This window comes from Notothenia rossii, assembly GCF_949606895.1.
Source record: "Notothenia rossii genome assembly, chromosome: 10".
Taxonomy (NCBI): domain Eukaryota; kingdom Metazoa; phylum Chordata; class Actinopteri; order Perciformes; family Nototheniidae; genus Notothenia; species Notothenia rossii.
Genome location: NC_136908.1, coordinates 57,723,192 through 57,746,999, shown reverse-complemented (window position 1 = coordinate 57,746,999; position 23,808 = coordinate 57,723,192). Strand labels below are relative to the sequence as shown.

Sequence of the window (23,808 nt, the reverse complement as noted above, 5' to 3'; positions counted from 1 at the left end):
TGCTTTTAACTTCAATATTTAAAAAAAATCTTCTCGGGGAGCATCCCCCCGGACCCCCCTAGAGGAGGTGAGGTCCACCCCCCACTCATGAAAAAATAGCATTTTACCCCTGCCTATATGCCGTGAGCTGGTTATCGAGCCTTCGTTGTAACAGTCGCGGGTGTACTGTGTGTGTGGGGAGTTGCAGTTCCACTGTAACGCTGATTATCCTGTTAAACAAAATGTGAAAGTCTCATAAATCTGTGCAATATTCCGAAATCCTGTCGCGTTTGTTGAGGGAGCCCTTGCAATGCTAACATCCAGTTTGGCGTACAAAAACACGTCATCACTACACCACTCTTGTCTATCAATTTTGATGTGTGGGGCGTGGGGCGTGTGGCGTGTGGCGCGGTGGGTTGTCCGTAAGTGTTGGGATCAGGGGGTCACAGGTTCAAACCCTACTGCAGTAAGCATGCCGTTGTGTCCCTGAGACACTTCACCCCAAATTTCTCCTGTGGGGATTGTCCACAGTATTGAGTATGTAAGTCGCTTTGGATTAAAGCGTCTAACAAATAACATGTAATGTAATGATGTCGACCACATCTCCCTAAGATACCTTCGACACCTTTTGACCTTTTTCTTCTAGGTCTTCACTCTTCATTTTAATTTGTTCGTTAAGCCCCATTGATCCACCCAACTCTTCCCCTCTTTCAGGCCAACCTATCCACTTATCCTTCGCTTCTCGTTGTGTGTATGTGTGTGTCGCCCTTGATCTAAGGGTTGCTAATCAGGTGATGAAGCAGAAGCCGGCCTGCCCATAGGGACCATGTTAACACTGCCTATTGTTTAAGCTTGTTTAGATACTGCTGGCATGAACGCACACAACACAATTAAACACACACAAACAAATACATATTGTATAAGCGCATTAGGATGCCACAAAGATACTGTGTGTGTGTGTGTGTGTGTGTGTGTGTGTGTGTGTGTGTGTGTGTGTGTGTGTGTGTGTGTGTGTGTGTGTGTGTGTGTGTGTGTGTGTGTGTGTGTGTGTGTGTGTGTGTGTGTGTGTGTGTGTGTGTGTGTGTGTGTGTGTGTGTGTGTGTGTGTGTGTGTGTGTGTGTGTGTGTGTGTGTGTGTGTGTGTGTGTGTGTGTGTGTGTGTGTGTGTGTGTGTGTGTGTCAGGCAGTTCATTTTTTCTTTTCCCTCCCTCTCTTCCCTCAGCACCATAGCCCTATACCCAAGAGTGCTACAGTAGGGAGCCTTGCTGCCTTTTTTAAACCACATATGCATAGTAGAATTACCAGTTAGGTACATTTATGTGTTTAACATAGATTGATCTCATTCTACACTGAGGAATGTTAAAACAATAGATTTGATTTGAGCTCATAAATGTATGTACGCCTTTGAGTTGCTGAAAGTTCATCCGTCGTCGCCCGTGGGCTTTTGTGACACGGCTCGCTCCCTCCAATTAAATGTGCGGTGGTGGTGTAGTGGTTCAAAAACACCCCGCATCAGTGTGCAATAAAATGTAACTCGTTCCCAGGCTACTGTCGTGCAACAATCCAGCGGGGGTAACTCAGAAGAATGCCTCCATATGGTAGCTCACGGCTCAGTGCAGATTCAGAGATGCCCGACTTCCCCCTGCTAACCACGCTAACATCATGCGTGTGTTTGTGTATCATATGCTTCTGCAGACCTATGACTGCAATCTCATGCATGTGTGCATACTGAGATTCTGTATGTGTGCAGTACAACGTGCTTTTCACCAAAGTGCGGTGGACAAATATTATTTTAATGAGGTGATAATTACCAGCTGTCCAGTATGATATGACAAAATGGAATGGTATGAAACCAGATCATTAACACAGTAACACACGCTGAGTGTACAAATGAAAACCTCTCTTCAAATGGGCTGCTCATGCATCGTCCTCAGGCTTGACAAACATTTCAATTTACTAATGCAAGAAAGCTTTTAATTTACTCTTCTCCTGCACTTAACTTGATTAAATATTAACAATCAAGGTTTACCAAAGACTTCAGTTTTAAAATGCATTTGTCTTTGAATTAACTTTAAAATATAATTACATACAAGGCAGAATTTTTTTTTTATACCAGGCCTTAAAATATCTTGTAGCTGGTGACATCATCTGTTAAAAAACAATTGCTTCTTTACTTCTTCATAAAAATGAAGAAGTAAAGCTCCAATCTGTAATTACAGGTCTGATAAAGCATTGAGTAAAGTCCCAGGTTGCTCAAAGCTTTTTGAAAGTACAGCTACAGTAAGACGGTATGAAAAATACAACCCAAACTGGCTCGTAAATACCCATCCCTTATGACACAACTTCCTGCTTCAACTTTGACCTGAAATACATGCCTGGGTGGTATGCGCCCACAATTTCCTGTGTGATGTTTTTGTAAGCTGAATGAAGAGGTGTAAGCTAGGGCTGCACGATTTGGGGAAATGATCTAATTGCAATTTTTCTGACAGATATTGCGATTGGCGATATTGGTTTTTAAGCGACCCAACGGAAGTTTATTGTAAAATGCGGCCATATCTCCGGCTAGGAAGGTCGCATCAACGTACTCCGTCTCTAGCACCCCCGCAGCCCGAGCTACGAGTGAAAGAACTAAACTTACATGAAACTTCCGTTGCTTTAAAAGTCGAGCTTCAGTTTAAGACTCACCCTGTAATAGAAACATGTGATGGAGCATTACTAACCTGACTCAGATGGTTTCACCAAACCATCTAGGAAAGCTCCATTGGAAGCCATTTAGAAAGGGCAGGCACTTTCAAAAATACTTGGCAGGTGATTGGATCAATCTGTCTATCATCTTCTATCATGGGCCACTTCTGATTGGTTAACAATGACTGATACATGTGGAGCACAGCACTTCTGACTGGTGTGGATGACTGACACACAAGAAGACATTTAATTTTTTTAAATAAAAAATAAAACATTGCGCGATTTTGATATTGCATCATTTCAAATCACGATTTTGATTTTAAATCGATTCATCGTTCAGCCCCATTGCAAGCCAGCCGGGGACCTAACCATAGAAAACAAATCTTAGCTTGCTTTTTCCACCGCAAGAAAATCTCCTTTCAGCTTCACGGCATGTCTGAAAACAGTATTTCCACCCAATTTTGCCCTTCAACGTTTTTCTCCCTTGTCATCGTGCATGTCATCTTCTCCATCTTCCCCATGATTGATTTGGCTCCCTGCCCTTGTCCACACCTCTCTCTACTGGGCCTGCCGTCGGCACGAACATGTTGGAGAGCCGACAGGGAGCATCTCTCTCTGCCCTCGAGCTGCCATACTGAACAGGGCCAAACAAAGTGAAGTGAGAGACACAAAAGCTGACAGCTACTTATCTCTCCTGCCTTCCTCTTTGATTCCCTCTCCCTCACTCCTTCTGTATCTCTACCTCATCCTGTCTTTTCTATTGTGTCTCTCCACCGCATTGTTTGTCAGCCTTACTGTTCTGTCTCTCTGTCTATCTCTGACCCAATCCTCCTGCTCCCCAGTCAGCACAAATCCCCCCAGTGTGTGTACATCTATAGACCTGAGGCTGTAGCTGTAGGCTACACTGCACTGTCTCCCATTTTAAGTCTCCTGACACATTCACAACACAAATACAAATCTAAACTAAGCCGTTGCACTGGTTTTACCAGCCCTGCTCATAAAAATCCGATTGATTTAGCTTCACCTTGGGGGCACCTTTTTCCCTTTCTTTCCATATTTACAAATGCCACACCTTCAGTGTTTGAACTGGAGCTGGGAGATACGATACGATAATACTTTATTGGTCAGATCAAGTCTGAAATTTGACTTGCGTCACAGCAGCTCCATGTCCAACATCAACAGACAAATATCCAGACACAATACATGAAACACAAACATTTAACTTTTAACAGATAAGATAAGAACCACAGATGCTGTTTTTGTTTCATCATCGTTTCATCATCCTCAATGTGGCTCTGACTGATGAAGCCTGGAGCTGTGTGTGTGTTTTTTTCCAGTAGTGGTTGAGGGTCTTTTGCAGATGTCAAGTCAGTGAGGCCTGATGTCAGACACACCTGCCAAATGCATCATAAATCAAGTTGAATGGAGAATGTATGCATGTGTGTTTAACTCACAGGTAGGCACGTGTTCATTCTGTTGATTTCCTTTCAGCTCTGGGACGCACGCGTGTGTTTACATATGTGCTACTGCAGCACAAGTGCATCTTTTGTTGTTATTTAGCAGAGTAAAGAGAGCTTGAAGTGCAGTTAGAGGTCAGTCACACCTCATCCTCCCCTGACCGAGAGATGCAGAGATAGGATAGGAAGCGAGTCAGAGTGAGAGAGAAAATGATTGATGTTTGGTTTCACTTGACACTCCCACTTCGAACCGTTAAGGAAGGAAAGCAGATGTTTGCCTTCTTTTTTCTGCTCCATCTGTCATGCAGCCTACTTATCTATCTCTGTCCCCCCCCCCCCCATCCTCCCTCCATCTCTCTCTTCTGCCGTTATTGCTTTGTCATCACCCACACCCTTCATTTCCCTCCTCTCCCTCTCTGGATATTCTAGCTTTTATCCCCCACTCTCCATCTCTCTCTCTGCAGGGTGGGAGGATGTGTAGGCACCAGAGTCAGTGTGACTTCAGCTGCTGCTGAAAATCAGCTCTCTGCAAAGCTGCACCTCCCAGCATTTGCATCGTTAAGTGTTAAGAGCATTAGAAAGAGAGAGAATAGACATTTTGTGAGTGCCGTATCGGGTCTTGTGAAAGAGAATGACCACATTAACATTTCAAAGATTATTATTGCTTATCAAAACTTAGGTTGGTTTGTTATTTCGTAGTGTTTGTTTACTGGCTTGGATAACAGTTTTCATCCAACTCCCCTCACCTCTATGGAGCATTTTAGTGTCTTTGAGCTTATTGTTTTGGTTTAAATGCCAGCTCCTGCTCTCATCAACCTCGTTTCCAGGCAGCGAGAAAAACCCTCTGTACTCTTTCTACCAGAACTAAACATTAGACAGACACCATTAGCAACAAGCTTGTGTACACAGTGGAGCATTCAGCAACTAAATAGCCAAACGTTGAACTCACCGAGATGCTAGGAGAGGTGTTATTTGGCTTTCAGTCAAAGAGTGAGTTTGTTGCTCTTCTTCTAAGCGGCCCAAAAAACCAAACAGTGCAGCTTTAAATGTGCAATATACTAGGGCTGCTCAAGTCATCGTATTTTAATCGCAATTACGATTATGGCTTGCAACGATTACGAGAAGAACGCAATCGAAATAAAACTTTAAAAAAAAAATATCATTAGTTTTTATTGGTTTTTCAGTTGAATTATACTTAAAGTTCAGGGGAATCAACTGTTAAAAACATACTGTTCAATAAATGGATGTTTTCAAAGTAAATGAATAATCGTTTTTAATAATCGTGATATCAATTATTGACCCAAATAATCGAGATTATGATTTTTGCCATAATCGAGCAGCCCTACAACATACCTGATAAAGATGACACATTTGTACTCTGGAGTGTTTATTTACAGGAATAAAAACACTTGAGTGGAATTTTGGTGGAACCAGGACAGACTTCCTCTTGTTCTCTGGGGAGAGCTGGTTTCCGGGCTGCAACAAATGCCATTCAACCCAGTCACAGGAAGTGTCCCTGAAGGCATCATGCACCTCATTGGCTGTGACTAGCTATCCCAAAGTATTAAGGAGCTAAACTACCGGAACGTGATATGGGATTAGAGAGGAGGATTTGGATAAAGATGGTTTAGTTGCCTAAGAAAGTGTGCAAACTATCACCACAAAAATACTTGATAGAGATGACAAATGTATGCAGGTGAGATAACCCGTCCTGAGAGGATTATAGTAATCATCTCATCTACACTTTGGCATCAGACACACACACGCACGCACACACGCACCTACGCACGCACACAAAACCAAGCCCACACACACACAAAACCAAGCCCACACACATGCACAAAACCAAGCCCACACGCACACCACACACACACACACACACACACACACACACACACACACACACACACACACACACACACACACACAGTCAGATTAAAGCCTGGGAAGGGGGTGAGGTTTAAAGCACTAACCTATACTTCCATTTAATCGGAGCAATGTATGAGTTCTCCTGCTCAGGCCAGGAGGACAAACTGAATGCTACTCTCTTGCTCTTCATGCTGTTTCCCTCTCTTTATTGAGAGAGAGCAAACTCAGTGTGTGTCATCTGCAGAGTTTTTATTCAGTTTTTAGTTCCTTAATGATTCTGATACTGTTAGTATAAGATTTCAAATACGGTCTATGACATTGAGGAACTCCTGAAAAGATACTGAGCCCTGAAAAGCACTTTTTTGTCATGCAGCCATTTCAAAAAAAGTAATAACGTTTTCTCACACAACTCTGCTTTGAGAGCTTCTGGGTCATTGTTGCTAGCGAGTGGTTTTGTGATGGCGGTGTGGTTGGTATCTCCACACGCACAAAGGCAGCAAGAGGAACCTGGCGGCCTGCAATGGAGAGAGCCAAATGAAAGCCGTTCCTCCTGGGTGATTCCGTCGGCCTGGCTTTTGTCCGCGCTGCCTATCAGACGTGTGTGTGTGTGTGTGTGTGTGTGTGTGTGTGTGTGTGTGTGTGTGTGTGTGTGTGTGTGTGTGTGTGTGTGTGCGTGCTCCGAATGCCAAGTTGTGTTCAAGGCCTCCTCAGCGACGCCACTTTCATCCGTCTGCCTGCTCTCTTCTCCCGCCGCCGACCCCCGTTGATTCCCCTGCTTTAAAATGCGCGATGCCACTTCCCAGCATTCCTAGCTCTCGCAGAGAAATCAACTTTTTGCAGATGCACGTGAGCGCACACGCTGACTTAATCTTCCTCTAGCTCACACTTAAGCCGTCAGACACCTCTCCTGCTCTGTCACGCCCATGTGAGTTTCTGTGCATTTGTGGAAAGCGTGCCTCTTTTAAGCATACAAACGTCTTTGTGGGTTTCTTACTGTACATGATCCCTAAATAAGTCCTTATGTGTTGTTTGCCACTGTCGCAGACTGTGCTTTGAATACATGAGGCGGGGGGGTGCTGTTCGGTATTTTTGACATGCCTTAGAGGCATTTCAGCCCCTTTTACCTCACCACAAACAACGCTAAATGCCTCAAGTCTTTGGAAAGGCATAAAGTGTGCATGAAGTTGGCTAAGACAAAACATAGCTGAGCTAGCTTTGGTTTGAGTAGGAATATTTGAGTCACATTGCTGGAATCAAATTCTCGTTTGGTTTGGCAAATGCAGTTCTGACCGTGTTATGCTTTTGGTCCGTGGATGTGCAGCATGATGATGTGAATGGGTTCATAATGGTGTTAACTCTCAGTTCTGTGTGTTAGGGGCTTTTTAGGAACTCACCTTGTAAATGAGTAAGATACAAGATATGAAATAGCATTGCTTCCCCATTCTGGATATCTCTTCTTCTCAATCAACTCATTAGTCTCTTTTTAATCTTAAAAATGCATGTGACTCAGCGCATGTTTAAAAATGCACTCACGCTCCAATTAGATTTCATGATCCTCACTTTTTCGCAGTAATGGGGGCCAGTGGAGCACCACCAGTTGCTGTGTTGACAAATTAGCATATTAATTGCATAAATGCTGTATAATTAACATGTGGGAGGGGATAGTGCATATGAATCAACTTCAGATCATTCGGGGAGAAGAAAGGGTCAGGCTAATGAGGTTCAAAAGCAAATTAACAAGCGCTTTGAATGAAATTTGCCGTGTGATTTAGTGTTAAAAAAGCTGGTAAAAGCTCTGGGCTATGAGGTATTTTTCTTGCCTTTAATGGTAAAATCAAGGGTAAAATTAAGTGTAGCAGCAACATGCTTTGATCACTGCCGTGTACCCGCCTCACCCAGCAGCAATTTCTTTTCTTTTTAAGAAGCACTGGGGTTCCTTTATTCTGTGGCTGTGGTTGTTGTTCTTCTCAGGAGCTAAGAAGTAGCGAAGAGCTAACCAAATGTAACAGTGTTTGACAGGCCTTGACTGCAAGCGGCAGCCTAAAACACATGCAGGCTTAATCTGAGACAGAAGACTTTCCAGGGATCTCGATTTACTCAGCAAACTACCAAAATGCATAACACTCTCATTTAAGCCAAGGTGAAAGCACATTTAGGATGGAAATGCGACCTTTGACTTTAAGATCAGATGTTGACACAGTGCCTGTCAGCTAATGAAAAGATGATTTGCTTTCAGTACAACTTTCTTGATCAAGTTCGGGCTGCAAATCATGACTATTTGTATTATTGATGAAGCTATCAATAATCTTTCAAATATTAATTATATTCACTGGCAAACATTCAAATGGCCCAACTCTACTTTGCAAAAGCCCAAGGGGAAATGTTCAGATGTTAAAGGAACCTGTGGAAAGTGACCAATGTGCATTAATTATTTATTACAAAAGAAAAAAAAGCTACTTTCTTAATAGACACATATTAACCCACTGTACTGAGACCCTTGTATTGGAAAATGTCGCATCACTTTAATATAACCTTTTTTGTATAATCCCATGTTTAAAGTTAACTGCTGAAACATGCTTGCACACACAATGGTGACATTTCCTCCTTAGGTCTTGACACTCAGTAACACCATGTTTAGGATGGTTTTAACACCATTTCCATATGTTGAGGAAGGATGGGATGTGTCAACACTGAACAGATGGACAACTGTTTAGTTTGAAACCAGTTCTGCTTTCGAGGGAGGTCAATGAGATGAAGGACACACAGCGCCCTTCACTTAGACTTCCAGACACTTGCCAAGTGCATGTACTCTGTGATTTGTAATCCTTTCTGCAGAAAGCTTATTCGTTTGTAATAAAACACTCATAGACAACTTATTGAGTACACTGACTTTGTGTGAATAGCATGATTTCCACCACATTATACAACAGGACGCATCAATTCTTATACAGGCATTAGGCATTCTGCTGACTGGCCTTCAACTGGGAGGAAAAAACCTACTGTAGGTGTATTGCTTTAAAAGAGAAAACTGGTCATCAACAGATGTTTCATAATAGATTTTAAATGTTCATTTAAATGTATTTTTCATAGTTGTAATAAAAATGTCTAAATGTTATTAAAAAATAATCTGACTTAAGTACTTGATAACAACTGGTTTCTGTTGTCAGGGAATATTGTGACCATTCCAAGTTTAAATCTTTCCTCCTAAGTATTGCTCTCTTTATGACCTTGCCACAAGATAAGAATCTCAAAGTGACCGTGGAGTTGTGATGGAGATGGGTGCTGCCATGTTAGCCCTGTGAAGCAGACCCGGTGCCACATGCATCAGTGTTAAGCCTGAACCCTCTGGATTTTATTTTAGACTCGGTTCCTCTGTTGATGCGATTGTCAGTTTCAATTCCCTCAGCACTCTAGTTTTCTCCTTAGAAGCCCGACTGTGCACATCGTTTCCCCCTGTCTGTGTCTCTGCATTGTTGTGTTTTACTCATGTGTACAAGCCTCTTCCAGACTGCCATCTTTGGGAAATGTCTAGTTTAGGAAGGACAGTGTGGTTAAGAATAGCAGCGTCCCCACTTCGACCTGCTGGACTTGTGTCACGTAGAATCAGGCTGAGTGTTTGAGCGTGTCAGAAGGCATCAGTTTGCCTTTTGGCGGCTGAAATGATGGTCTTTTGAGGCCATCTTGAAACTGCGTCTCCACGCTCAATACACAGACAATGTTTGTGTGTGTTCATGTCACATCTGAGAATCAGCGGGTCTGTTTTCTCTCAATTTATGCAATTTGATATTCATGCCGCAGTGGCATCCACTTAGAAGTGCCATGTGTGTTTGCACAAGTGTGTACATTCATTGGATTTTCCCCCTGATTTGCCTGTTTTGTTTTTGTTGCTGCCATTTGTTCATAGGTCATGACAGGAATCTCTCTCAAAATGTATTTTCGCTGATTTCAACACAATAACACATCAATGCCCTGAAGTGTATAGCACCTTTCCTGCCTCCTCGGTTCACTTTGTTTTGTCACTGACAGACGGCTGAAAGGCAGCTGGAGACAGACAGCAGCTGGCTGTAGATTGACAGGCAGGAATCTTTCATTTCACTGAGGAAAAAAACCAAGAAAAAAAAAAGCAGACTTCAATCTGAATAATTTAGTTGACCGCAGCTGGGAAAGTCACTTGGATAATTCATGCAATGGGCACACTTTGTGAGTGTGTTTTGCTGTGATTGCCTGTGTGTGTGCAGGGGGGGAATGAATTACAAAAAGTAGGCAAGCTTCGGGTTTCCATGCGTGTGTGCGTGCAGGCGGTCGGCCTTTGAATGAATTACAAAGTCAGATGTGCACAAATCCCTTGTAAAGATAGTGTTTCTACAGCTCGAGGGATAACAAGGGGCTGGCGAAGCTTCAGAAAAAAATTCAGACACACACACACACACACACACACACACACACACACACACACACACACAGTTTTTGACGCTGCCGTTTGAGTTCATCAGCAGATCTGTTCTCAATGTCAACATTAGAGAGCGTTTGCATGGGTAATTCAATGAATGGTCCCCTGGGTAGTGGGCTACTAAAAAAATATAAAAATAAAATAAAAACTTCAACACCTCTGGCAGTCGGTTTCTAGCTGATAAGAGTGAGTGAATGCTGCTTTTTGTAAGTCAGATCTTGACACTTTTCATACAAATATATCCAAATATTCAGATGATACTCTGGTAAAAACTGATTTCATCCAAACTTCTTTCCAATATTTCAAACAAAAGGAAAAAATTGGATGGTTTTTATTGAACAAAACCGATTTTTGGACGCGCGTGTCCTCCTCTTTGTGGTCAACAGTCCATGAAACATCACCTGTGCCCACAATGTTTGCACTCTAGATCTCCTGGTGAAACTCGCTTTGTCTCTGAATCTGTGCTGGATTAAATATAATCCCTCTCCGGCTGGGGGAAATTGTCTCGGTGCTGTTTGGGACGGTGCGTTCAGGTACACTGGACAAGGAGAAATGAAATTCCCTCTAAACACTTCAGCTGATTCCTCTCAGTTCTGCATGATGGGGACTTGTTGTATATTTCCACTGCAAATCCCAGTAAAGCTGTCTGAGTGTGTGTGTGTATGTGTGTGAGTGTGTGTATGTATGTGTGTGTGTGTGTGTGTGTGTGTGTGTGTGTGTGTGTGTTTGCATACATGGCTGAATAGGCTACTTGTGTCAATGCTCTGCCTCTGTAAGAGTATCTGTGAACATTTCTACAGTTTGTTTGCAGTGGTTGACATATGTGTGGAAATGCAGGTTTAACGGTGCGGGTTAATTTGTGTGTGTGTGTGTGTGTGTGTGTGTCGGGCTCTGCAGTAAAGAGCCGCTTGAAGAGCTGACACTCAAATATGATGGCTGTTACACTCTGCAAAGCACCATTCACTGCTAATGCTCCATCACTGTCTCCATGTACAAACTGAAATCTCCCACAGTATGCGTGTTACATCATCTCAAAACAGTGTCCAAACTCATTTTAATAGGTCTCTGTTTCGTAACAGCGTTTCACTCTTGCTGATACACTTGGCCACTTTCTGCACACCTCTCATCATTTCTCTCTCTCTCTGCCTCCTCATTTCTCCTTAAAGGGATACTCAGCAATTTTAGTAATGCACTTTCATAATCTAGAGACTCACATAAAACAGATGAGGAAGAGAGGGGTGTTGGAGAAGCAGAATTATCCCATCTCTTAGTACCCAGTGTATGTTAAGCTTGGATCGTACACTTCCCATAATGCAACACTATTAGTTCCCAGCTCCCTTATAAAGAGCCATGTTGTGAAACCTCAAATCTGCATGTTGTAACCGTAGTCTTCGAAGAAATCAGAGATACCATTGACTCATTCCAAAATAAATTGGAGTGAAATCAGCCCCCTCGAGTTTTTGTTTTAGACTTTAAAAGGCAGGCTTCTTTAAAGGGAACTTTGGAATTCGAGTCTTTGCAGACCATTTACATGCACACAAATATCGATAACACACTACAGGAAATGGTAAAGCCCTAAAAGCAGGGTAGGGGTCCCTTTGAGTCCATCCTTCCTAACGCTCTCCATCACTTTTGATCTGGATAACAGGAAAAGGTGCAAAAACCAAAGCATTTCTGTATCTTTGACCCCTGAAGGATTACACAACTATGTTGCTCTTCTCCATCCACTCTAAAAGCTTTTATCAGAGTTTCAAGAACAGGTCATTTTAGGTCATCAGAATGTGGAGAGGAGGTTACTTTACCACATGTATCTGTCTCTGAAGTTTTCTGCTGGCTAGTGGGGGGAAATGGTATCGAATCAAAAACAAGCTGCTCCTTCCATCAGTGCATCACCTGAAATGATTTATGACCCATGTGTAGGGGGTGTTGAATTGTTGAAACCATGCCCATGTTAGGTTGATATATTCTTTATGACACATCTTGTATTTATGTAAGTTTGCTTTGTGTTTGTGCAGAAATCCCGAGATATTGTATTATTTATATAAGCTTTGATTTTATTTCACCTACACAGGTTATCGATTGCACCTCCTCGCTCTTTCTGTTATTTTCTATAGTCAAGTTTTTTGTTTTTTATATCAAATCTTTCTCAAACTCTTCATAACTGCCCTCAAATGTTAAAATAACCAATGTGGGTGTTTTGTTCTTCTTCTTCTTCTTCTTCTTGTAGTGCTGGCCAGTTTCCGAGGGACTGTCCAGCATGGCCTCCCACTGGAAATCGGAGACACGGTGCAGATCCTGGAGAAATGTGAAGGTATAGTACAATGAAAACATAGTATGTGTATTACTTTCAAGTTGCTTTCTGTAAGAAAAATAAATGTAAAAAATGTCAGGGAAGCAATTGCTGAGTTTTCAAGAGAACACTCACGCAATATTATTTTATTAGATAACACTTCCTTTTTCATCAAATATGGAGAAATGAATCTGTATGGTTTGCCAAATTCACAAAACGTCAATTCTAAAACAATGTACAGTGTTCATTAGTGGTTTGATTATTCAGTGTAAGCTAAGATGTGTTTTAATTTACCTTTTACATGTGTTGTTTTGGAGCATAAAATTGACTAATCTGCAAAAAAAAAAAAAAAAAAAAACCCATTAGTGGACCGATCCTCTAAGAGGGGCGAGTCCTGAAGTCAGCCAGGCACATTTCACCTTTCTCTTATATCTTTTTCTGTGGCTTTGTGGTGTGTGCACACAAAATGAGCAGTCATATCTGTGCTACAGTTTGCCGCACCACAGTCTGGCTGCTTTTCCCGCCTTCCTGCCCACGCTGAGTCTGTTTTTCTCCTCTACTTGCTTTCTCTTCCTTTCTGTCTCTTTTGTTGTCTGCAATGTGATTTTTCCTCTATCTGTATTCACAATCTTTCATCTTCAGTCCTCAGGCCCTATTTTTAATTTCCTAGAATGATATTTAATCAAATAACCACGCCAAAGACACACCACACACACACACACACACACACACACACACACGCACACCCCAGTTTTCTCATATTTAGTTAGCATCTATACACGACCAACAATGCTCATATTCCAGCAATCACAGTTTAGCCTATGCACCAAATAAATACAGCATTTTATTAATATAATTATCATGTATTGAATATGTAACATTACAAAATAAGTCCCATTATGAGCGCTGAGATTCGCTTTTCGATTTCTGTTAAAAATGTTCCTATGACCATATAAAGTAGCCTAGCTTAATTTACATTGCTGGAAAATCAAATCTAAGAACTATCTGGACAACTTCCTAACATTTTAACATATCATAAAAAGACCCCTACGTGCCAAAACAGTGACGGCAAGTAAGTGACCCGGTGTCATTGAGAAACAAATCAGAAGGCAAACAAATTCAAAAATAAAACCCTGCGTTCTATTTTTCACTTCACTTTTACTTTCGATGCCAGAACTCCCCGTCACTGCCCTAGCTCCACAGTCAGCCGGGTGTTGTGAGGTTGCGGTGAAATGCCCAGAGGAAGTACAGCCCGTGGAATGCTTGGCCCCAGAAGGGAGGGACACAAACCCAAACCCTGCCAGCAGAGAGGAGGCTGAGAGCGGAGGAGACACACTAATGGCTCTGCCTCATGTGGATACTGTTAACACAAACACAGGAGCATATCACGTGGAAGTGTCTTTGCCGACATGTGGCTCCTTCTGACACATTATTGATTTTTGACTCAATGATTCTTCCTTGAAGCTTCTGACAGACGTGAACATATTTGGCTAAGATCATTCCGTAAAGGTAAAGCCCTTACTATGCTTGTTGGGTTTTCCCTTTCCTATAGTCTGTTATATAGGTTTTTGTCCACAGGCAGTATGAGAAATATATGTAAAAGCATGTAAACACATCTCACAGTAGAGGGACAAAATACAAAAATAAGCATGTGTCCTCTTTAAAATGTTAAACCCAACTTAATTGATCTAATTCACCCACTTAAATAGACTCCAACTAATGTTTCAATGTTAATTTCCAATAATTTTAAAGTGGATGTTGTTTTTTAAACATTTTTTATACAAAATGTTTTGGTCCATTTGTTAAGTTTTGACTTAATGCAACTTCAAAAGTGGCAGAATATGTTCTAACACTTTTTCCATTTTATTTAGCCAACTATTTCAAACATTTATCCATTTCTTTTTAATTAGATATTAGCCTATCCTAGCAGGCAACTTAGCATTAATATTCCCCCCCACCTCAAATTAGCCGGGCTATTTCAATCTTTACATTTCCTCTGGCAAACGCAGAATAACCCTGTTTCAAGAATCATTGATTGAAACGTTGATCACTTATGCTGACTGATTTCCTACTCATGTGTTGCCATCCTCCACTACTATATACAGAAAGCTGTGACAGTACTCGACCTTTGTGACTGATAAATGACTCATGAAGGAAATACTGAGCATGTGTTCCACAGCGCAGACATATTACTCAACGCTATTCGGACCATTGATGCCTAAAACTAAATTGGGGACAAAATCCTACCCAGGTCTCCGACGCTCTGGCAAAACCCAGCAGTGATTAGAATAATCTAATGCGTTTACATTTGAGCTATTTAGCTAATGCTCTTATCTGCGGGGACTTACAATGACTGCATAGGAAAGAGAATCAGCTCAAAGCCTCTGATACAAATGTATTACATCTTTTCTATCAGTGCTGGGATTTGCAAAAAGCATCAGGCACTAATTTGGCCTGAGCCCAGATTGGAGTGTCTAATGGCGTGTGAAAACAGCTAGCACATGCAAGCCACATCTTTCTCACCATTTTCTTTTTCACACCTACGAGGACAAATAATAGTGAGGCGTTCAGGTTTCACGTGTTTGTCCCCCCTCACTCTGCTGTGGTCACTGCAGACAGCTCAATGCTCTCGAGTGCTTCTATGACTAATGTAAAAAACCTAAAGGCGTTGACATTTTTATTGGCAATGGATGTCTCCCTCCTCTTTCCACATGACAGAACAAAAATGTCTGTGGGGCTTGTTATGACATTTTCTGTACATTATTTACAGCTGTCGTAAGATCGTCACTAAATCACACACCATCTCTCTCTCACACACACATGTATGCTCAATAATACAGTAACAGAGCTCTGCAGTCTACGCTATCGATGAAGATTCTCACCTGTGTTATTCATTGGGACTTCCTGGAAATCAAAAAGTTTCTTTGTCTCTGCAGGCTGGTTCCGAGGGTTCATCCTGAAGAATCCAAATGTCAAGGTGAGCCAATGTTTTCAGAGTGTGTGTGTTTTGCTTGTCTTTAGGCTACACTCATTTGTAAATGAGTGATATCGTTTAATTCTTTCATTTGATGAGTAATTCTGGTGTTATAAAAGACACTGGCTGTATTTAGTTAGCGTGTCGACATAAGATTTGACATTTTATACTCGCCTTCTGACATCTGAAAATCATTTAAAAAAGTCTCACCATTAAGACACCATTACACCTTTATCCGCTTAGGAATAACAACCCTGTCCGTGCTCAACAAACAGCAACCAATTAAACCAAACTGACAGTAATAGATGTGACTTTTAAAAACTGTTGTGCAGGAGGGCATGTGATAAGTGTGTGTACAGAGTCTCTCTGTGTGCGAGGTGTGTCCTCAGATACTTACGTTCTGCTTTGATCTCCTCGAGTCAATAGGGAGCAACTGCAGTTTATTAGCGTCAAACAGTACACACACACACACACACACACACACACACACACACACACACACACACACACACACACACACACACACACACACACAATCTTTTTTTTGTCTCCTAAATCCCAATGCTCTGCTTTTATCTCTTTGCGTGCTCCCCTCCTTCTAACCCACAAACACACTTTATTGATTATGTGCATCTTTAGCGCATGAGTTTAAACATCTTTTCATTAACCTGAATCTCTTCTCTTCTAAGGGAATCTTCCCGTCCAGCTACATCCACTTGAAGAATGCCCACGTCAAGAATAAAGGGTAAGAGAGGTTTTTTCTCAATTTATATTCCTTTGTGTCGTTTCGGAGGTTTAACCCTACGGTGGCCGACGGGTGCAAACACACTGCAACGGCACAAAACACTAACACAAATGTGCCAAAACACATGCAAATGAAAGTTCACCAATTTAACAACACATGCGCAATATTTAAAAAACATTCACCAGCCTGACAAAACATGTGCAACATTAACTAAAAGCTGCTGGTTCACATTTGGGGATTATAAAGTTGGCCAGCTGCCAATGTTGTCAGAGTTAGTCCGATTTATAATTGTAGGTGTTTTGTCAGTATATTTGAAATGACTAGCTTAGCTGATCGCTAGCTACTCAATAATATCATGAGATCACATTGTTAAACAAAGCGTTACAATCCCTGAAGTGCTCCGGTCCCAGCTGTGTGCATCACTTTTGAGTGTCCCATGGTTTCTGTTGTCTTTTGATATTCTTGCAGCGTTCAAGTTGGTGAACATTTTTCCTGATTTGCACACATGAGTTTTTTTAATTTGAATCTTTTTTGAAACTGCAGTGTGTCTACCCGAATGCAAAACGTTTTGTGCCTCTGTATAATCCTTATGTGTGTATGTTTGTAGGCAATTTGAGACCGTCATCCCTGTTGAAGACTCCGTCATCACAGAGATGACGTCCACGTTGCGGGACTGGGGTGCCATGTGGAAACAACTCTATGTGGTAAGAACACACACACACACACACACACACGCACACGCACACACACACGCTCACAGTTCCCATTCATTTAAATATCACTAATAAGAACACACTGCCCTTTTAGGTTTTTCGTGAAGTGAATTAATTCGGGCCTTGGTAGTTCAAAAGCCGTAAACAGTCGCTGGTTTTGTTTCACACACATTCATTAGTTGAATTTGTTGTGTGTGTGTGTCCTATTAAGCTATCTGGGGTGCTGATTAAATTGAGCTGATGAATTCTCGCAGATCAAAGTGTAACATTTGTGGCGATGAGCAGCAGGACACTGAAGCTAATTTGCACAGATCCATTTCGCCGTCTGCTTCTTCCTCCAAATGTCTGATTCTTCGTTTTCATTCGTTTTATTTGGGGGGGGCTTGAACGTGACCGTACATTTTCATTTTACTCATCTTCCTCATCCATTCTTGTCAATTTCCTTTCTATCACCCCCTTTAAATGCATCACTGTGTTTTTCCAATTTTTGTATTCTTCCTTCTCCGGCCCTCCTTTCCACAGAAGAATGAGGGGGATTTGTTCCACCGGCTTTGGCACGTGATGAATGAAATCCTGGACCTGAGGAGGCAGGTGCTGGTCGGCAGCCTCACCCATGACCGCATGAGGGACGTCAAGCAGCACATCACGGCCAGATTGGACTGGGGCAACGAGTGAGTTGGACTGTTCTGTCTCAGAGCACCATATCTGTGCTTTTATGCTTGTTTTGCTCCGTTTCAGGGCATTAATCATTCATCAGTTACTACTACAGTAGCTTTAGGATTGGTTTTCTACACTCTCCTCGACCATTGGATTTCACTCACCTTTTTATTGTGTTTTATGAAAATGTAATGTCATTGACACCAGGAGAAAGCAGCAGCAGCAGCAGCAATCAATCCCAGGTTGGACGTTGTTTTTGGTTCGATGTTGTTGAAAGTCATTGGCTGAGCCAGAACCACCGTTTTCCTTTTGGTGCATTCATTCAAGAATTCTGATATCAGGGATGAATCCACCTCCAATAAAAGATCCTCACATCTACTAATCAGATGATAACCCGGTGTCTTGTCCGAATAAAAATAAAGAAAATGTTCACTGTGAGGGATTACCTGCAGTCAGTTAAAGATATATCTTTCTTATTTTTGTAATTAGAATGTACCTCCCGGAAAGGCTGGACAATTAAAAAACTACGCCTGTCGCATGATTATTAATCAAATAAAGCATATTTGTAGTAAATGACTAAAAGCCCAGGGTGGTCTAATAACAAATTGGCACAACTAAAAGTGATTTAATTTCACAAACATTGAAATAATAGAGAATATCTCATATAGCAGTTACTCTGAGGCGGAGCGCACTGCAACACTAACTCATGTCTTCTTATTTCTCAAACTCTCCTTGCTACTCTGTCTTTTGTTGCCACCTACCATCCCTGCAGGCTCACTCCTGCTCACTAAATCAGGTTTCTCCCCCCCCCCCCCCCGCCCCACCCCCCCCTTCACAGACTGACAGCACTCCCTCCCTCCTCCCTTTCTCTTTCTTCTCTCATTCCTCTCCATGCCATGGGGGGTGAAATAAAAAAGAACTCCCAACTTCTGTCATTCTCTTTTTATATCCTTACCCTTCATTCTCCTTCCTTCCCCCTGCTGTCTGCTCTGCTCACACACACACACACACACACACACACACACACACACACACACACACACACACACACACACACACACACACACACACACACACACACACACACACACACACACACACACACACACACACACACACACACACAGTCCCTCTCTGTGGGCTGTTGTATGGTTGACCAGGCCTGTCTCTTTTATTGCTGACAAGGAGACACACCAGCGTGCCGTTATGGTCCTAGAGGAGGATAAGACCAAAAAGAGGAGAGGGAAAAAGAGAGAGAGAAAGTTTGAGGAAGAAGCACAGCAGGAATACATGCATCTTTCATCTGTCCCTAAGGGAAGAGGACATTCTGGCAACCTTGTCTGTTTCCCCCCCCCCCCGCCACACACTAGGATACAAACGACCCTCATATGTGTCTGATTTGTATTTAATTCCCTTCCTCACCGCTTTGTGTCACAATCTTTCAGGCAGCTCTGCTTGGACCTGGTGCCCAGGCGGGAGTTCAGCATGGTGGACCCCGATGAAATCAGCGTCACAGAGCTATACAGACTGGTGAGTAACCTTCTAACCCTCAGCGCAATATTACAACGCTCTATTCTCAAACTAACACGTCATAAGAGGATCAGAAGAGCAAGTGTCTGCTTTTCTGAAGTGTCCTTGTAGAAAAGAAAGCTAAAAACCTGTCTGTCGTTGGCCATATTCTTCAATATTTATAATGAAATGCTTAGAAAACAATAACTTCTTAACTGCCTCTGCCATTTATATTAGATTGGTTGTGTTTCAACAAGCTCAGTACCCAAAACCACCCTGACGTTTAACATTGTCTTCAGTTTATATATAACTAAATGCCTGGAAAACAATTACTGCCACCATTATTCGGCCTCTGTTTCAATAAACTCAGTGTTGTTTATTTTACCCAAATATTGTTTAAGATATAAGGAGTAAATAAATGAAGGACGAGGTAGTTGGTGATGAGTGGATGTACTGAACAGATGATACTGTTTATAGAAACGCTAGTTCAAATCAATATACCAAATCAATATCATTATTTATTTCAGCAAAGCTCACTTAATGCGTGTCCTGAGCTATTCGATCAATATACTCTTTGCAGTGTGTGTTACAATGTCAGACACAGACCTACAGCTCCAAGGATTTCTGTTCATTCAGTGGATTACATTACCTTGCTTTTATCCTTAAACCAACTTACAATATGTGCATTTAACCATGAAGACCTCAAGAAAGCAAGAATCCTGCAAGTGCATTAGCTGTCAATAAGACAAAAACCATTGTAAGTCCTTCAAATAAGACACATTTTTCAAAGTGATGCGTACAGAAGAGATTTTTTGATTGGCCAAAGCTCAGTGATGACATGAGAAGCTTTTCGTCATTGACAACACTCTAACTAAAGGTCAGGGAAACAGAGAGGGAAAGTCAGGATTTACTTTTTTAAACAGAAGGTTGTATTGAAAAGAGTGTAAATCCTAAACTATCTTACCAAGAGATGCATTTGGTAGCTGGAGCTTTTTGCTTTATAAGTTAAAGTTAAAGCCTTTTATTGTCATTATACACAGAGTACAACGAGATTCAGAGTGCAACTGTCCCTGTGTGCAAAAAATACAAACACATACATAACACTAAAAAAACACGGCAATAGGAAAGACAACATAAACAATCATACGGGGGAATAAGTAGTTACAAATATTGATATAAAAATAGTATATAAAGTGCATTAAAAGGTGTGTGTGTGAGAATGGTTACAGTTATTGCATTATGTGTGGTGGTTAAGCAGCCTGACGGCCCAGGGGTAGAAACTGTTTTTGAGTCTGTTTGTCCGTGACTTGAAGCTCCTGTATCTCCTCCCAGAAGGCAGGAGGGAGAACAGTCTGTGACCTGGGTGAGAGCTGTCCTTTATTTTGTAAGCTCTGTTGGGGCAGCGGGAGGTGGAGATGTGTTCCAGAGAGGGCAGGGGGCAGCCGATGGTTTTCTCTGCCATCCTGATCACTCTCTGCAGGGCTTTCTTGTCCGCAGCTGAGCATCCTGCATACCACCCCGAGATGGAGTTTAAAAAAGCACGCTCTCGATGGTCGCCCGGTAGAAGGACACATAACATAGTTTCCTCAGCAGATTGAAATTTCCACTGAGCACTGTGAAGACTTCTCATCTCGTCTTAAAAGTTAGGATTAGTTGATTCTCGACCTTGAGAACCGCAGTTTGCCAAAAAAAAATCTCATCACTGTGTGGGAGCTTTCCATCTGATCACACAATCTCCCTCCATTTTTCTCAGCACTTCTAGGACTTCATGTTAGCTTTAAAGGTTAGAGTGAAAAAATGAAAGGATATTTCTGATTCAGACTTCTCATTGATGCCTAAAAGCAGCTTTGAATGTCTGTTGATGTTATCCAATACCTAATCATCTTTTATCATCGTTTTCACAAATAAGCTGTTAAAAATACTCTATGGATGCACTTTGGTTACCATAGCTGTCTGAAAAACAACATGTTTGAACAAGTATCATGCTTCCCTAAAGAAAGAGAGACGGAGCCCACAACATGACTCATCAGTTATGCAATGCTGCTTCTTTTATCAGAAATACTTTATTTATCCAGAGGTAAATTGGTTCATGGAAAGATATTCCATTTGGAAATAAAATAAAAGATTAAGAATATGACGATATGCATTTTAACTAAAAAGATCAAATGCAACATAATAATACATGATATAAACATAATCATTTAAAGTGAAAATGTAAAATGAATGAACTATGTAACATAAATTAAGACCCCGTTTACAGAGAACAAAACGGGTTGGATCCGCAAAGTTTCTCTTGCGTATAGCCCTTTTATTTACACGAGGCCGTAGCAAAACGATAGCAACGGACCCCACAAACGATAACGGGTCCCAAGGTGGATAGATTTGCAAACGAAACGCTCTGGGGGGTCAAACGGCTCCGTGTAATCGCCTCTATACGATCATTTCCCGATAGATGAAGCCATAGCCCCGCCTCTCCCCACCTATTCTGCTCACTGCTGTAGCATGGTCAGTAGCTTCTGTCAGTAGCTACTGCTAGTGCTACTGCTACTGACCATGCTACAAATGTTAGTACACTTCTACAGCTCGACCATGCTACAGATGTTAGTGCAAAATATACAGCTCCTTTACCACAACCATCAGCAACAAGTGGACATGGAGAATTACATGAACTACATGTTGCTAAATCCACTGCGGGGCATAAACAGAAGGGCAACTATGGCAACCATGCTCCGGGGTCTTCTTCGCTGCTTTTTGTGTATTTTGTGGCGGAAGTTACAGCGCCACTTACAGTCCCGGCATATGTACTACAGCGTTTCCAGCGTTCTCGTGTGAACAGACACGTCAAATGAAACCAATGCGTGTGAACGGAATACTTTTTTGAAAACGCATACTGTGCATAAACGCAAACGTTCCCGTGTGAGCATCACCTAAGTTGAATATTTATACAGACATAAGAAGAAAACATTTGCATTAAAAAGATAATATACAATAAAATGAATAATATCATAATATATCATATTAGGAGTGTTTTATTCTATGAACACTTATAACAAAGTAATGAATCCAGTGTAAAGTACTTTATACAACATCGCTCATTGACAGTTTTTAACAGAGTTCAGACTAATTGAACAGTATTGTATATTGCTTGTTTTTCATATTTCAGATATACACGTTACAGTGATCTTTGGTCAGTATCCCTACTTAAGAAACATTACAAGCTTTAGTGATTGTTCTTATCACTCTAATTTAGATATTTTTCCAAACTCAGTTTCAGTGTTAGCCCTTAAATGGTCTAATGGCAGCGTTAGAAATATTAAGTTTAGTTATATAACCAAACTCTCCTTCTTCCCCCACTCTTTTGCTCATCCTCTCCTTCCTCTTCCGACCGTTTGCTCCCTGCTTCGCCTTCCCGTTTCTCCAAGCCCCCAACCGCTGTTACCGTGGCAACCACTTCTCTGCCCTCATCCAGCGCGAGGAGAATTGTATCACACGCACACACTGTGACGGCATTCCCTCCGCAGGAGTAATTGAAGCTCTTAAATCGATCTGTTTCTTTTTTTGTTAGTCAAAACAAAAGCAGGCATGGAAGGATGAAAGCAAGCACCTCTATTAAATGGCGTGCAAAATGAGCAAATGACTGTTACTGAGACAAGATAATGGCATTCACATACACAAACACACACACTCGCGAACACCAAGACACAAAACGCGAGCTCAAATTAGTCGAATATTCTTCAGTGAGATCTTTGTTTATGGGAACAGCTTCTTTGTTTCTGTCTTGTGCTCTGCCGCTGTGTTGTGGCTTAATTACATTGAGAAGGGGATTATCTGGTGTGGTTGTATGCCTGGGTGTGTGTGTGTGTGTGTAGTGTGTGTGTGCTGAAATGACAAGGGGGTGTTTCTGTGGGAAAATATACCCTTTCTGCTAAATGATGTCAAGGAATTATGTGATATCTGCCCGGTGAGAAATTAAGAGGATGATGAGACGGAGAAAGCAGAGACATTCAGTGCATTGGATAAGAGAGATCTCATGAAGGCATATTACAGAATATTTTACCACTTCCAGTTCCCTTGTCTCAAAGTCAATGGTTTTTTGAATCTGCTTTTGGTCAAAGGCCTGAAATAAGGTCTGTGAAGCTAAAGAGATGTTCATGAAATCAAATGGAAATATCCCATTCATTTCTCGAGGGAGCTCTTGTGATGTTAACTTCAAGGTCGGCCTACAAAAAGACTTTCCTCTACACACTGTCACTACATTTATTTTGGGATACTATAACCGAAATGATTAACCAGCAACTTATTTTGGCGATAACTAATATTCAAAGCTAACCCACAGTGAATTTTCACCTGTGTGTATTTCCCATGGGCTCAGTGTAACATTTTAGCGCCTTTTAGCTCCTTGTTTTAGTTTGACCGCTTAACTGCTTTACTCTGAAGGCTGAATGACATCTTTCCAAACTGCTGGTGACTGTGTAGCTTTG

General features: G+C 41.7%; 1 protein-coding gene across 10 annotated transcripts in view; it reads left to right on the top strand.

Moving 5' to 3' along the window:
- The window catches only part of dock4b (dedicator of cytokinesis 4b), a 118,251-nt gene that overhangs the window by 18,099 nt on the left and 76,344 nt on the right, over window positions 1–23,808 (top strand). For 9 of the 10 annotated variants that reach the window (XM_079656396.1, XM_079656395.1, XM_079656394.1 and 6 more), the window contains exons 2-7: window positions 12,667–12,750; window positions 15,666–15,706; window positions 16,393–16,448; window positions 17,056–17,152; window positions 17,684–17,832; window positions 19,264–19,348. In XM_079656396.1, the coding sequence (XP_079512522.1) occupies window positions 12,667–12,750; window positions 15,666–15,706; window positions 16,393–16,448; window positions 17,056–17,152; window positions 17,684–17,832; window positions 19,264–19,348 (512 nt within the window). The remainder of the gene's footprint in view (window positions 1–12,666; window positions 12,751–15,665; window positions 15,707–16,392; window positions 16,449–17,055; window positions 17,153–17,683; window positions 17,833–19,263; window positions 19,349–23,808) is intronic. The other variant, XM_079656391.1, reaches the window with a different exon arrangement.